The sequence below is a fragment of the Phoca vitulina genome, unplaced genomic scaffold (genome assembly GCF_004348235.1).
Source record: "Phoca vitulina isolate PV1807 unplaced genomic scaffold, GSC_HSeal_1.0 scaffold12, whole genome shotgun sequence".
NCBI classification, from domain to species: Eukaryota; Metazoa; Chordata; class Mammalia; order Carnivora; family Phocidae; genus Phoca; species Phoca vitulina.
In genome coordinates this window covers 31,440,133-31,454,429 of record NW_022589715.1, presented here as the reverse complement: position 1 = coordinate 31,454,429, position 14,297 = coordinate 31,440,133, and the positions used below count along the sequence as shown (strand labels likewise).

At 38.2% G+C, this 14,297-nt stretch overlaps 1 protein-coding gene across 2 annotated transcripts in view; it reads left to right on the top strand.

The window, feature by feature from the left end:
* Window positions 1–14,297, top strand: part of UGP2 (UDP-glucose pyrophosphorylase 2) — a 71,886-nt gene that overhangs the window by 4,544 nt on the left and 53,045 nt on the right. For both annotated transcript variants that reach the window (XM_032410863.1, XM_032410862.1), the window contains exons 2-3: window positions 11,957–12,084; window positions 12,920–13,027. In XM_032410863.1, the coding sequence (XP_032266754.1) occupies window positions 11,971–12,084; window positions 12,920–13,027 (222 nt within the window). In that variant the 5' untranslated portion in view covers window positions 11,957–11,970. The remainder of the gene's footprint in view (window positions 1–11,956; window positions 12,085–12,919; window positions 13,028–14,297) is intronic.

Sequence of the window (14,297 nt, the reverse complement as noted above, 5' to 3'; positions counted from 1 at the left end):
TTTCCATTTGCTAGTTTTCTCCACTCCAGGGGTTGTTGCAGGGCCCCCAATTATTCTAAATAAATGTGAGTACTAGCTGAGTGAGAAGGGACTCCCTGTCACAGTTGGAGGTAGTAGGGGTCTTCAGCTGATGTGACTTTGCCAGGTTTATCAATGGGTGCCGTTTGGGATTTTGCTTTTTAAAAGTTTTGAGAGCTATGGGATAATCTCTCTCCACATGATTTGAAATTTATAAATGGTGCAGGAAATATTGTCATCTAGCCAGCTAGGATCCTGTTATGTGCTTATACTGTGATAGTAGAGGGACTTTTTTAAAACTGCTTTTACTAGGCCATTATCTATTTAAATTATATAAAAATGTCCCTTAATATTCTTAAGTTGAGGTACTTTCTTATATTTCAGGGGAAGCCATTTGAGTATCTCTGTGTCACTTAAAAAATATTTGAGGCCCATCGACTTTCCCATTTGTTGGAATTCTCTTTTTATGACCTTTTTTTTTTTTTTTTGTGATTCCTGCTGGGTAGATGGCAGCTAGCCAAGGAGGATTAGCTGAGCTAATTTTAACTGGAGGGGTCTCAGATGAATATAGGGATGAGATGCATTCTGGGGCCTACTTGTGGAGGTTGGGCCTTGGCCTGCTTCTTCTCAAATCCTCAAACTAAATTTAGCTTTTTGCTGATTATTTAGATGACTACGATGCTTTTAGCCCAGGGGGATTGTGACATGGTTTTCAGACAGTAGTAGAGGGGGCAAAGCAATGACTAAGGCACACTCCTCATTTTTTAAAGATATGGCTTAGGATTTATTATATTGATAGAGGGAGGGGGACTTAATTAAATTAGAATCACAGTTATAAATGGAAAATTAAAAGAAATAGAATAGTTGAGCTGATGGACTTGGTAATCTCTATGGTTAAATTGCCTTTGTTCTTGATAACTGGGTGTTTCTTCTAGTAAGATGGGTGATTTTCATTTGTGAAAGCCTACTGAGAAAAGAAATTGATAGGGAACATTAGAGAAATAAGAAATCTTAACTGGTATACTTCTTGGAAGTGCCATTTTAATATTCTGAAGATAAATTGAAAAATAACTTTACGAGGAAATTACTCTAAAATGTTAAGTTTGAACAATAGGTGTTTTCTTGTGATACTGCTACACAGAGACCTTTCTCTGTGTATGTGTTATTTTTTTCATAGAAAATTGTAATTATAAATTGTAGTAACTTTAAAATAATGGGATACTTAATTTGTGTAAGGAACATTAGTTGGCCTAATAACAAAAATGTCCTAGGTAAAAGAATAATGTACTGTGTTTTCTATTTTCCACCAAATTGTATTTGGTATTTTTATGTGTAAGTGTGGGTACTAGGAGTTCTCCTGAAAGTCAGATATATCCATTATTGAAAAGTTAATATTTGAAAGTCAAACTAGCTCTGGATTATCTGTAAAAAAAAATGAATAATTAAGAGTTGACTGTACTAAGTTTCCATAATGGGATTTCTCTTGATATCCAGAATTTATGCCAGTGGAGAAAATCCCAGCATTATTAGAATAAAATTTGGGGGAGATCCTCTGAAGGTTTGGGATTTAGTGAATGAGGAAGTATGATTCACTTTACCACCATTTTGATTGCTTGGGATCTCTTTAGAAGCTTGACTTTTTCTAAAGACTTGTGTCCTTTTGACACAGCTTATGTTTTCTTTTCTAAACTATCATATTTTGAACTTGGTATAATAGTGTTTGCATTGTGGACGTCTTCATCTTGGTAATTTGATAGATTGTTCCAGGCACAATGACAATTAATTGAAGCCATATGTCTTAGGCTTCTAAAATTCTTCTACCAGGCATGCATTTTTCTATTAATAACTTTTAAATTCTTGAAAGTTGGCTTGCCAAGCTATCAAAAGAAAATTAAACTTTATGTGTTTGATAGGGCTTAAGTGTGAGAAAGAGGATAATACTCCATTTGAAAGCTGTTTCCCAGTTATTGGTGTTGCAGACGTCTCCTTTAGTTCGTTGCAAAGTAATTGTTTAGGGCTCAATTTCTGCCTCTGCCAAAAGTCCCATTGTTTATTTTTCTCAGTTATTGCCAAAAGAAATCAATTGTGCCCCCAAACCATGTTGACAATTAAGGATTGTTTTTGAGAACCAAGGAGAAATTGGCTGTGTTGTCTTAGTTAACTTACATAAACAACAAAATGTTTTGTTTTCCAAAACATTTCAAGATACTTGTTAATTTTTCCTATGCAAATCAAGAGAGTTCCCTGTTTCTCTGTGATTTCACTTGTATCTTTAAAAAAAGAATTATTCAGTGTATTCATGTACATGAGATAGTCATATTATGCTTAGTCCGCTGTTTAATAGTCACCAAAGTGTAAAAAATACTACTCTAGGGGATATTCCCTTTAACAATAACTCCATTGCTCCTTGGCCACAAAGGCCTGTAGACAAGTTGTTTGGAGTTTGCTTTCCTCTGGTTGCTGCCCTGGCAAAGGCTGATGTGATGTTTAAACCCTGCCTAGAATTTTAAAACTTCGAAAGAGTGCAGGAAAATGGAGTAACACAGTTCTATGCACTGTTTTAGGTTCACTTATGCCAGTGATAAAATGCTTAGCCTTGGTAACAAAATATTTAGAGCATGCATAAAAACTTTCTTCGATTTTTTTCATTGCCCAGAAAACAAACAGTATAGAGGGAAAAGGTGACGAGCATAAAAGGATGCTTATTCTGGTATGTAGTTTTAATCTCACCTAACAACATCACATGTAGACATAGTTGAGTTTTTGCATGTTTTCATTCAGGCATACTCCTGGAGGTGACAAACCATGTAAAAAAAGCACTGTAACCAAGAAAGGGGAGACCTTCTGTCAGGAAGAGGAAGGAGAAGCAGGGCACCAGGGTTTGGATTCCAGCTTCGCACTGCTACAGCGTCCTTAAGCAAGTCAGCATCTCTGGGGCCCTGTTCCATCTCAAAGATAAGAGAATAGGACTCACTGACCTTAAAGCTTTTCCAAGCTTAGAATTCTAGTTTTATCTAAATGTACATATATCAAATTACAGGGCAAGCCTGCCAAATAATTTTTTGTGCTTGATGATGATGAGTTTGTTGTATCTCTTTTTCTTCCTCTCAACAAATGAGTGTTCTAGGCCCCTTGGCATGCCTTCTTATATCTGTTAAACTTTAATGCAAGGTAGTATTATTTAACCAGTTGACACATCTCTTCTGAAAAGTTTTCCAGAAGTGATACTTTCTTTTTTTCCCTTAAGATTTTAAGAGCTACTCTGTTGTATGAGAGCAGAATTAATCTTTATTAATGAGAAATCTGGTTTATGTGTAAATTCTACCAGTTAAAAACAGTTTTTAAGTTAATTGAGAGGTCATTTTGTCTAGATTGGCTCTCAGTTTGAAATTTGTTTGACAACATACCTGATAATTGACTGATAAATCAGCCTCTTCTTAAGAAGCCTTGGGGACTTCCAAGGGCTCAAGACACAGTCCATATTTTGCTAGCCCTGCTTCCCCATGACCATAATTCCTGGCTCTTAAATACTTTCTCTTTGGCCTTATCAGACCCTACCTTCACTAGACTGGACTCTACCCACTTAATGTATTTCCACCACATAGCAGTATCATAATAGGCTCTTATTTATTTAATAAACATTACTTGAATATTTGCTATGTTTCAAGCTCTGTGTTAGGCAGTGGGAATATAACCTGGGCAAAATAGACATAATATATTCGTACAGAGATTATAACTTGGGAAAAAGACATTTAATAAACTTTAAAAAGCGTGATGTTATAAAGGAGAGATAGAAGAATCACGTGAGCAACCATGCTTAGTTTAGAAGAGATCCAGGAGGATATTACATTTAAACTGAATTCTGATGAATGTTATGTATTAGTGGCTGCTCAAGCCACTAATATAAAAATATAAGTCTCGATCTCTTATTTACATATTATCAGGTGTCTGCACTGTGTCAGATGCTGAGGTAGGTGTTGGAAAAAAATTATTCATGGCTAGCACCTTTGAAGTGTTGCATACAGACATCTAAGCAAAGAGTTAAATTTTAGGGGCTGTTTGATATAGTATAGAGGCAGGAGTGATTAAAACCCTCACATTCAAGGAATTGTGATAGAAAGGAAGGCCTCGTTGCATGTTCAGAAGCTACCACCTAGAACATAGAACATGACCCCCAAAATAGCAGAAGCTACTCAAAATCGCAGAGTTTGAGCCTTTGGGGGCTGAGGTATTAGGGAGGTTTCCAGGAGCCTGGAATGATTTCTCATGATTTTGGAATTCATGCTGGGCCACTAATTTCTAATTTTTTCCTCTTCATTTCTGCCTACCCTGCTCTAAATATGTTGAATGACACTTGAGATATGTGTTTTGGAACAATCTTATAATAACTAGGATGCTTTTAATTTCACGGAACAGAAAAGTACAAACAGTGTTGGCTTAAAAACTGAGGGACTTACATCACATGAATCTTGAAGTGGGATGTTCCAGAGTTGGCTAATTGAGTATAAAGACTGCATCAGTCTTTCCTTCCTTCTCTGCTTTCTTAAGCCTATTTTTCTCATTCTTAGGTTAACTTCCCTTAAGCTCTCTAATGGCAGAAGAAACTGGAGGTGAGGGATGGGCACATATGTCCAGGGGTGGAAAAGATACTCTTTCTTTCCATGTGTCTCTTTTTTCGGTGAGGAGCACCTTTCTCCCAAGTCCTTTGGCAAACTATGCCCTCCTGGCTCACTGGCCAGAATCGTATTATGTTCCATGCTTAAACCAATCTCTGGGAAGGCTTTAGACCAATCTGGGCCTGGTGCCATCTCTGCCTTGGGGCAGACAATAGGTGACAGAATAGCATTGTGTAGGGAGATGAACGATGTGCATGACTCCTACAAATGTATTAAGATAAGTGGAGTATAATCTATATCAGAGCTACTCAAAGCAATACAGGTAGCATTCACTTATTAGAAATGCATAGTCCCCCCACACCAGACCTACCTTCAGAGTCAGAATTCTGGGAGCTTGCCCAGGAATCTATGTTTTAAGAAACCAAACCCTCCAGGTGATTTGTATGCACATTGAAGTTTTAGAAGCACTATTGAGATATCACAAATGAACTAAGGAATTAAACCTTTAGGCATTCTTCTCTAGCACTTTCAATAACTTTGGCTACTCAAAAAGTTATTTCAACCTGGTTTTTAAGACAGGTCTGGCTAAGGAATTTGTATTTGTTTCTCATCAAATGCAAATCCCATCAATGAAGAAAAGAAGTGATGTGATTGGGGTTGCAGTTTAGGGAGACCAATCCATTCTGCTTGGTACCACAGGTTAGAGTGACATATGGGCAGACTGGTTAGAAAGCTGTTGTCATCATGACCAGGAGAGTGAAAATGAGAGGGAAATTAAAGTAGCAGCAGTGGGAATGAAAAGCAATGAATGGAGTTGTGGCAATTAAAGTATATAGTATTGGATTGATGTTATATGAGGGGAAAGAAGGGAAGAGTCCAACTGTGCTGAGGTTTATAGGTCATCTAGCACTGACTAGGAGAATGTTCATATCATGGGGAGCAGGGAGGTAGGTGTATTTGGTTTAGATGATTTGGACATGTTGAGTTTGAGGTACCCAACCTGAGAATACAGATAGAAGAAGTCTAGAAGGCTGTAGGGAATGTGAGTCTGGAGCTCAGAAGAAAAGATAAGGATGTGAGGCACATATTTGGGAGTTACCAGTAATGAGACTGGTAAGGTCATAATTGAGGGGAAGAGCGGTCTGGGGATAGAATCTTAGGAAACTCAGGGAGTAGGAGAAGAAAGAGCCAGTTACAGAAATTGAGGCCCGGTCACAGAGGTAGGTAGAAAAAGAATGTAGACTAATATTGGGTAATGGAATCCAAAGAAGAAAAGCTTTTCTAGGAGGAATATTCACAAATAACTGAGTTTAAGGACTGCAGTGACAACCCAAAAGAGGATAGTTAGCTTTAATTGGTCACAAATCTAGTCAGTATATGTCCTCAACTTTATCCATGGATATTTCCAGTTACCAGTACATTCTTAGAGTTTTAAACTTACAGTAGTCCCCCCCTTATCCGCCGTTTACTTCCCTCAACTGAAGTCTAGAAGCAGATGATCCTCCTGACATACTGTCAGAAGATCAATACAGGCATACCCAAGAGAGATTTCAGGTTTAGTTCTGGACCACAGCAGTAAAGCAAATATTGCAATAAAGTAAGAGTCAAATGAGTTTTTTTGGTTTCCTGGTACATTTGAATGTTATGTTTATACTGTACTGTAGTCTATTAAGTGTGCATTATGTCTAAAAAATGTATATACCTTAATTAAAAATATTTTATTGCTAAAAAATGCAACCATCATCTGCACTTTCAGCGAGTCATAATCACTGGTTACAGATCACCATAACAAAGATAACAATAATGAAAAAGTTTGAAATATTGTGAGAGTAATAAAATGTGATACAGAGACACAAGTGAGCAAATGCCATTGGAAAAAAGGAGCTGATAGACTTGCTCAATGCAGGGTTACCACAGACCTTCAGTTTGTAAAAAAAAAAAAAGGGGGGGGGGCAATATCTGCAAACTGCAATAAAACGAGGCATGCCTGCAATAGCTTAACGCTATGTCACAATGCCTATATCGTTTGCTTCACTTCATCTCGTCATGTAGGCATTTTATCTTCTCACAAAGTCACAAGAAGGCCGCGTACAGTACAATATTTTGAGACCACATTCATATAGTACATTACAATTATCCTATTTTATTGTTAATCTCTTAGTATGCCTAATTTATAAATTAAACTTTATCATAGCTATGTATGTATGTATAGGAAAAAATAATATATATGGGGTTCTGTACTATCTGCGGTTTCAGGCCATCCATTGGGAGTCTTGGAACATATCCCCTGCGGATGAATGGGGACTCTACCATACTTGGCTCACAAGTCATTTCCTGGTTTAAGGTTAAGTGAGCTCTCTAATACTCTGACTTTGGGTTCCTCTCAGTGTGGGTTTCCACAGGAAGGTTGGGACTGATAGATCTAATGAGTGCTGGTGGGGAGGTGGCCTGGGGAGAGCTCCTAACCTCTGTTGCTCTTGGTATTCTTTCTATAGTCTTTCCATGGCCTGTGCATTGTGAAGCTAGCTGTGGGGCGCCTGGGTGGCTCAGTCACTAAGCGGCTGCCTTCGGCTCAGGTCATGATCCCGGGGTGCTGGGATCGAGCCCCGCGTCAGGCTCCCTGCTCAGCGGGGAGCCTGCTTCTCCCTCTCTGCCTGCTGCTTCCCCTGCTTGTGCTCTGTCTCTCTCTCTGTCAAATAAATAAATAAAATCTTAAAAAAGAAAAAGAATGTGAAGTTGTTTTGTTTGTGCCGGTATCGGGATGTCAGGGAAGGGTATTATGTATACCTCTTAGTTGATGAAATGGATGAAATGAAATACCTGAATTAAATGAAAACCATCACTTGAGATTGAGTGTCTCCTACCTCTTGATTCTATTGCTTTCCTCTTCCTTTTTTTTCCTTTCTTCCTTTTTTTTTTGGCTCCAGCTGGATAGGGGAAAGTCCATGATGTTGAAATTTTAGTTCTTGTGAACAAGGAAGAATTAGGAAATTGATGTGGCAGAAAAACTTCTAAAAAAAAAAAAAAAAAAAGTTACTGCCTGTTCTATCCCAAATTGACTAAGTTATAATTAAGTCAACCAGGACAATTCTAGTAAGCCCATTTGGAAGGGAGTTTCCTGTCTGTTCCATTGGGTATAAGAAGACATTCTGATAGAAATGCTTTTGGAGTGTTATTTTTGGATTTTGTGCCAAGGATTAAAGAGAGTCAGACTAGGAGGAAAAAATGAGCAGGATATTTCCACCTCACTGTGGTGGGATGGCACTCAGATAAATTTGGCTTTGCTTCTGAGCTCCAGCATTTGCTGGTTCTATGACCTTGGATAACTCATTTAACTATTTCAGCCTTAATTTCCTCTTTAAAATGTTGAGGGTAGATAAAATGCTCCCTCTCATCTCTAAAAATGTTTTGAGTTATGGCCAAGGTAATGAAATGTCTTTTTAAAAAAATTTTTGTAGCTGTTCTTTTATTTTTCATTTTTATTATTTTTTTTGAGAGAGAGCGTGTGCACACAAGCGGGGTTTGGGGGAGGCCGGCAGAGAGAGAGGTAGAGAGAGAATCCTAAGCAGTCTCCATGCCCAGCGCGGAGCCGGACAGGGGGCTCTGTCTCACGAGCCTGAGACCATGACCTGAGCCGAAACCAAGAGTTGGTTGCTTCATCGACTAAGCCACCCAGGCACCCCAGTAATGAAATGTTTGATTCCTAATCCACTCTCTGTCCAAAGTTGAGGATGAGCAGTTCTCAGTTGCTAGGAAGTGAGAAGGGATAAAACATTTTGGGAGGTTAGGAATCTTGCATTATTCACGGGGTTCTTTAATTGACCTTCCATTAGAAACACAACTGTCATTGCCAGAAGTGCAACCTGAGAATATAAGTCCAAGAAAGCTTTTAAGGTCTGTACTTCCTTTCCTACCAGAAATTCCAGACCTTTATTAGAAATTAAGGATGGATAAGGAGGTCACTGCTAAGGGAAATGGTTTCTAGCTCTGTGCCTCCCAGTCTGTGTCAGGTGTTTAAGATAGACACCCTTCTTGATTAAGCATAAGTTGTTATTCTTGCATATGCTTTAATCCTTAAAAGCCCTTCTTTATTCTTTAGTCCCTAAAAAACAAAACTTCATAGTAGCACTGCCCAGAGGACAGGGAAGGAAACAGCAGTGGAATAGGGTGGAAGAGGTGATAGGCACTTTATAATGTTCTTTGTTGTATTAGCTGTTCATACCTGTAGAGTGGCTGGAAGGAATACAAGTTGTTCTGTTTGCATTTGGTGCTATATCAAAGGAATGGGAAGAATAAAGGTTAGGGATATTTGTTACAACTTGAGTTTGAATCTGTGTCTGGGTTTTTTTTTGTTTTTTTTTTTTTAATCTATATCCTAAGGTTGAACCTCCTGCAGCTGGCAAATATCACATGTAGCATTAAATGTGTCTTTCAGCCAGCCTTTCTTAGCTTGGCTTGATAGGGAGGATTGTGAGATGGGTTTTGTGTGTTTTTACCTTAAATCATGTAGAATGATAGGCAGTTCTGCAGAGGAAGTCTCTAAAGCTTGGGGGTTTTTTTGTTTGTTCGATTTTTGTTTTTGTTTTTTTACTGTTCTCATGTAGACAAATCTCAAACAGCTACTACAGTTATCTTCAAACTTTGCAGTTACATTTCTTGTTATCTCATCTTGGCATTTGCCCAGAATATAAATTAAATGTTCCCATCACTAATTTTTAGGAATGTGACTGAGAATGCTGGCTTTCAAGATCTAACTTCAACAAAGCAGCAAGTCTGTAGATGTCTTTGAGTCCAACAAAAACTTTTTTAAAAAATCATTATAAAGTTCCTGATCCATTTTAATCCATCTATGACACAGAATCAAAAAATTCATGTGTTCCTTAATTTAGAAGTTTTATATTTAGTAAATTTTTCTTCTAAATTATTTCTTAAATATGGGCATTGGCTTAAAGATTGGGGGAGAGATATCCCAGGTATACATGGCACAGCAGGGTGGGGGGTGGTTCTTAAACTGTGACAAATTTTAAAATTAAGTCAGCCAAGGGATGAACCTTTGTAGTTGATGTCACATTAACTCTAGTTTAAAATGTTCTACAGGAGTGTTTTAATTACCTGTCATAGTTACGCAGAGGTGCTCATCCATTGTTACGAATTTTTACAAATGATAAGTTGCTTACTAGTGGAAACATACATTTAGGTTGGTTTATGGAACACAGAGGTGTGTTTCTTAGCTCAAAGAAGGTATTTATGGACCTGTTTGGGTCACTTAAAAGTTTTACTGGAGTCATAAACTTATTTGTGTTGTGGTTTATGCCTATAAAAACACAGTTAGAAAATGGCTATTTTAGGATTAGATTGTGTGCTCTCACCAAATTTCCTTTTCTTTTTTCCCTCTTAGATTTCAGTATGACAGAAAATGGATTTAAAAAGGTTTTTGAAGAGTGATGTTAAATATCTCATTTGTTAACATTTTTAGGTATTTGGGAGAAGGATAAGCTGTCTACATTAAATTAATTGCTTTAAGAATTACATAATTTACTAATTTCTGTTCTCACAAGTATCTTAAAAATATTATGTTGGCTTTAACTCTGTATAAATGTTTTCTTCTGCCCAGATAACAAATAAAAGAATTTATGGTGGGGGTGCCTGGGTGGCTCAGTCGGTTAAGCGTGGGACTCTGGATTTCAGCTCAGGTCATGATCTCAGGGTCCTGGGATTGAGCCCCAAGTTGGGCTCCGTGCTCAGCACAGAGTCTTCTTGAGATTCTCCCTCTCCCTCCCCCTCTAACCCTTCCCCTGCTCTCACCTCTAAAATAAATCTTTTGAAAAAATTTATGGTATGTGGGAGGGAGTATTTTTAGTTTTATTGAAATATGATTCTGGGGGTGCCTTCGTGGCTCAGTCGGTTAAACGTCTGCCTTTGGCTCAGGTCATGATCCCAGAGTCTTGGGATCGAGCCCCGCATCGGGCTCCCTGCTCTGTGGGAAGCCTGCTTCTCCCTCTCCCACTTCCCCTGCTTGTGTTCCCTTTCTCACTGTGTCTCTCTGTCAAATAAATAAATAAAAATCTTAAAAAAAAAATGATTCTGCTAATTGTAGGACTAGTTATCAAACGAAATGTTTGAACATAAGCTTCAAAACTACATTTATAAAATAAGTTTGAGTTAGGTATTGAAGAAAAAGGGTAAGGTGAACAATAGTTTGATTATCCCTTATTTTATAAGTAATAGACAAGATGATTACTATCTAGATAAGCATGTAAAACAACCTGTGTTGGCATTTTTCTCCCAAGGTACTTAGGCCTGGAATGTTTTCTTTTTCTATATTTTTCTATTTTTGTTTGTTTTCATCAGGCATTTCTGTCACCTTTAGTGAGTCACCTTTAGTGAGATCCGTTTATCACAGAGATGCCCAGCTATGCCAAAAGCCCTGATAGTCTTGTCTGACACAGATAAGCCTGAAAAGTCTTGGCTGAAATTGAGGACAAGAAGTGGGGAAGCAGCTCTGTGTCCTTTTAAGTGAAAAATTTTTTTTTTTTTTATAAAGATTTTATTTATTTATTTGAGAGAGAATGAGAGACAGAGAGCATGAGAGGGAGGAGGGTCAGAGGGAGAAGCAGACTCCCTGCTGAGCAGGGAGCCCGATGCGGGACTCGATCCTGGGACTCCAGGATCATGACCTGAGCCGAAGGCAGTCGCTCAACCAACTGAGCCACCCAGGTGCCCCTTAAGTGAAAATTTTGATGCCAGAGACATAGAGGCACCTGGGAATTGCCAGTATCTCTCAAGGGGTTTTTCTTTAGTAAGGGATGTGAAATTGGAGTGGCTTCCCTTCTAAAATGGAAAGAATTCCTTAATGTTTTCATCTGGCCTGGAAGGGAAGGGGTTTTTTGCTTCTGTGAAGGTGCTAAACCCCTTTGGTTCTCTTATCAGGCAGTAGTTCCATAAGGGCATGTTCTGTAAAATATACCCTTATTAACATTATTCCAATTGTTCTCATTTTTCTCCAGCTTTGATGGCTAAGAGGGAAACATTAGTAGACATGGAACTATGTGCACAAGTGAGGATTAATCCTTTTATTCCCACATGCCCCTTATTCCCAAAAGTGTTTTAGTGTTTCAGATATACTAGTAATGCATACAGGTGTACCAAATTTGAGGCCATATGGTTATATAGTCCTAATTAGTTGACACTACTGAAATCCGAGAGGACGATGAGACCATAGGATTGAGCCCTTTTCATTTCCTGGTGCACTAGAAATAAATCAGTTATAGCTTACCAGCTGTGAACAGCTGTCTGATTTTTCTGTTGGTTTTGTTTTTAAGATCTTAGCAAAGCCATGTCTCAAGATGGCGCTTCTCAGTTTCAAGAAGTCATTCGACAAGAGCTAGAATTATCTGTGAAGAAGGAACTAGAAAAAATACTTACTACAGCACCATCACATGAGTTTGAGGTAAGGATTCTACAATGTTTTCTTGCTTCCATCCATCGACATACTGAATTGCTATTGCAGCTGTTGATCATCTAGCCTGAAATAAGCACAAAATATAAGAGCAATAAAAATTAGGATTGCTTAACAATTAAGGATTTTCAGCATTTGCCCATTGTTAAACCATTGTCCTTTCTTTTTTAATTCTAGGAAGTTTCTAAAGTCTAAAAGAATCAGAACAAAATTTCATTTGTTCTGTATTCTAATATCATTGGGTAGAAAAATGGATACCAGTATTAAGTTAGAATTGTGAGAAGTTTATCAACCATATAGCCTGCTGCATGCCTTTTTCCAGAGAGCCAGTTCTAATAAAACCATGCTACTTTGTCAGCTATCATAGAGGTTTCCCAGCATAGACAGGTATTTTTACTTTTCTGCTTATAAATCAATAGATCAACATTTTTCATTTTCAAATTTGTACTTAATGTTTTGAGTTTAGCTGTGTCTTGTGCCTTTTTCTTCAGATAAAGACTAATTTTCATTAAAAGAGGTAGAGAAAGATATTGGTGAATAAATGTAGAGAACCAATTGAAATACCCATGGACCTAATGGCGTTCAGTTTACACAATACTGGTGCGAGATTTGGAGGATTATTTGCTTGTATTCCTTTAAGTGTGGTTCCTATTAGCTTTTCTTCCTCTTCACTTTTAAGTTGGGGATATAGAAAAGTCTCTGTTCTGCTTCATGTCCTAATAGTACAAGAATTTCATTGAAAGGTGTTTTAAATGTATAATATGTATCTATACTTATTAAATAGTAAGCATTCTGCTAGTTGTAACAAGAGCTTCTATTTTCATAGCACACTAAAAAAGACCTTGATGGATTTCGGAAGCTATTTCATAGATTTCTGCAAGAAAAGGGACCTTCTGTGGATTGGGGAAAAATCCAGAGACCTCCAGAAGATTCGGTAAGTTTTAGATAAGATGTAGGAAAATTAAAGGTAATTTAAAACCTGGGTTTAAATTTGGGAGTGAGGTACTGTGGGTGAGAACCATCACTTGAGACATAGACAGGAATTGCTTTGCATTCTCTTCCCTCATAACAAAACTACAGAGATAGCCTACTGCCTTCCCTTCTGTTAGTCCCATCTTTTCAGTCCTGCAGAGGACATATGAAAGTCTAATCACCCTATAACGCTACCTCATAACTTTTTTTTCTTAGAGATTTTATTATTTGAGAGAGAGAGAGAGAGAGAGAGAGAGAGAGAGAACAAGAGGGGGAGGGGCAGAGGGAGAAGCAGACTCCCCGCTGAGAGGGAGCCCGATGTGGGGCTCAATCCCTGGATCCTGAGATCATGACCCAAGCTGAAGGCAGATGCTTAACTGACTGAGCACCCAGGCACCCCATCACTACCTCATAACTTAACATCCCTGAATATGAGGTAATTCTTTTGCAAAGTACCAATCACACAGTAAGAGCTTCATTTATGTTCTTTTCTTCCTTCTCTCTCCCAAACCATCTGATTTCTCATAACCTTTAGTGTCTTGTACAGATGCTAAGTCACCTACTTAAAGCTCTCCTCATGCTTTGAAACCATCTTTACAGCCCTGTTTCCCCTGCCTGCTTTTCACATGTTGTATTTCCTGGCTTCTAGACTTCTGTGTATGTCATTTCCTTGGAATACTTTGGTCTCCTCACCTATCAAAATCCTGCCCATTCTTTGAGGCTCAGTCCAAATGCCTCCATCTCTGTCATCGACCCCTAGCATAAAGTTGCTCTGAAGAAGGGTAGTGCAGTAGTATTAGAGGTACAAATCCTAGTTTGACTACTTACGAGTTTTATGTAAAATGAGAATAATACCAAGTGACTTATGTACTTTACAGGGTTGTTATGAGGCTTTATTAAGTATATGTGGAAACATGTTAAACCATGAAGCCTTTTTCAGATACTAGTGGTTATTTCGACCATAATGTGGCACTTAGCTGGCTTGAGTAGTAGTTGATTGTATGCATGTGTTGTCGTCTTACCAGACCTTGAAGCCAGGGAACCCTGTGTCCTGAGCAAATGTTTGTTGAATGGATGATCTAAATGCAGTTATTGTCTAGGGAATAGGTTTTGTTAACATAGTGACCTTTCTTCCCTGTCCTATTTGACGCCTGCTGCTTTGTAGCACTTTTCATTGCAGGTAGAAGAGACTTGGTAGAGTGGAGCAATTGTTTGTAGATAGTTTATCTCTT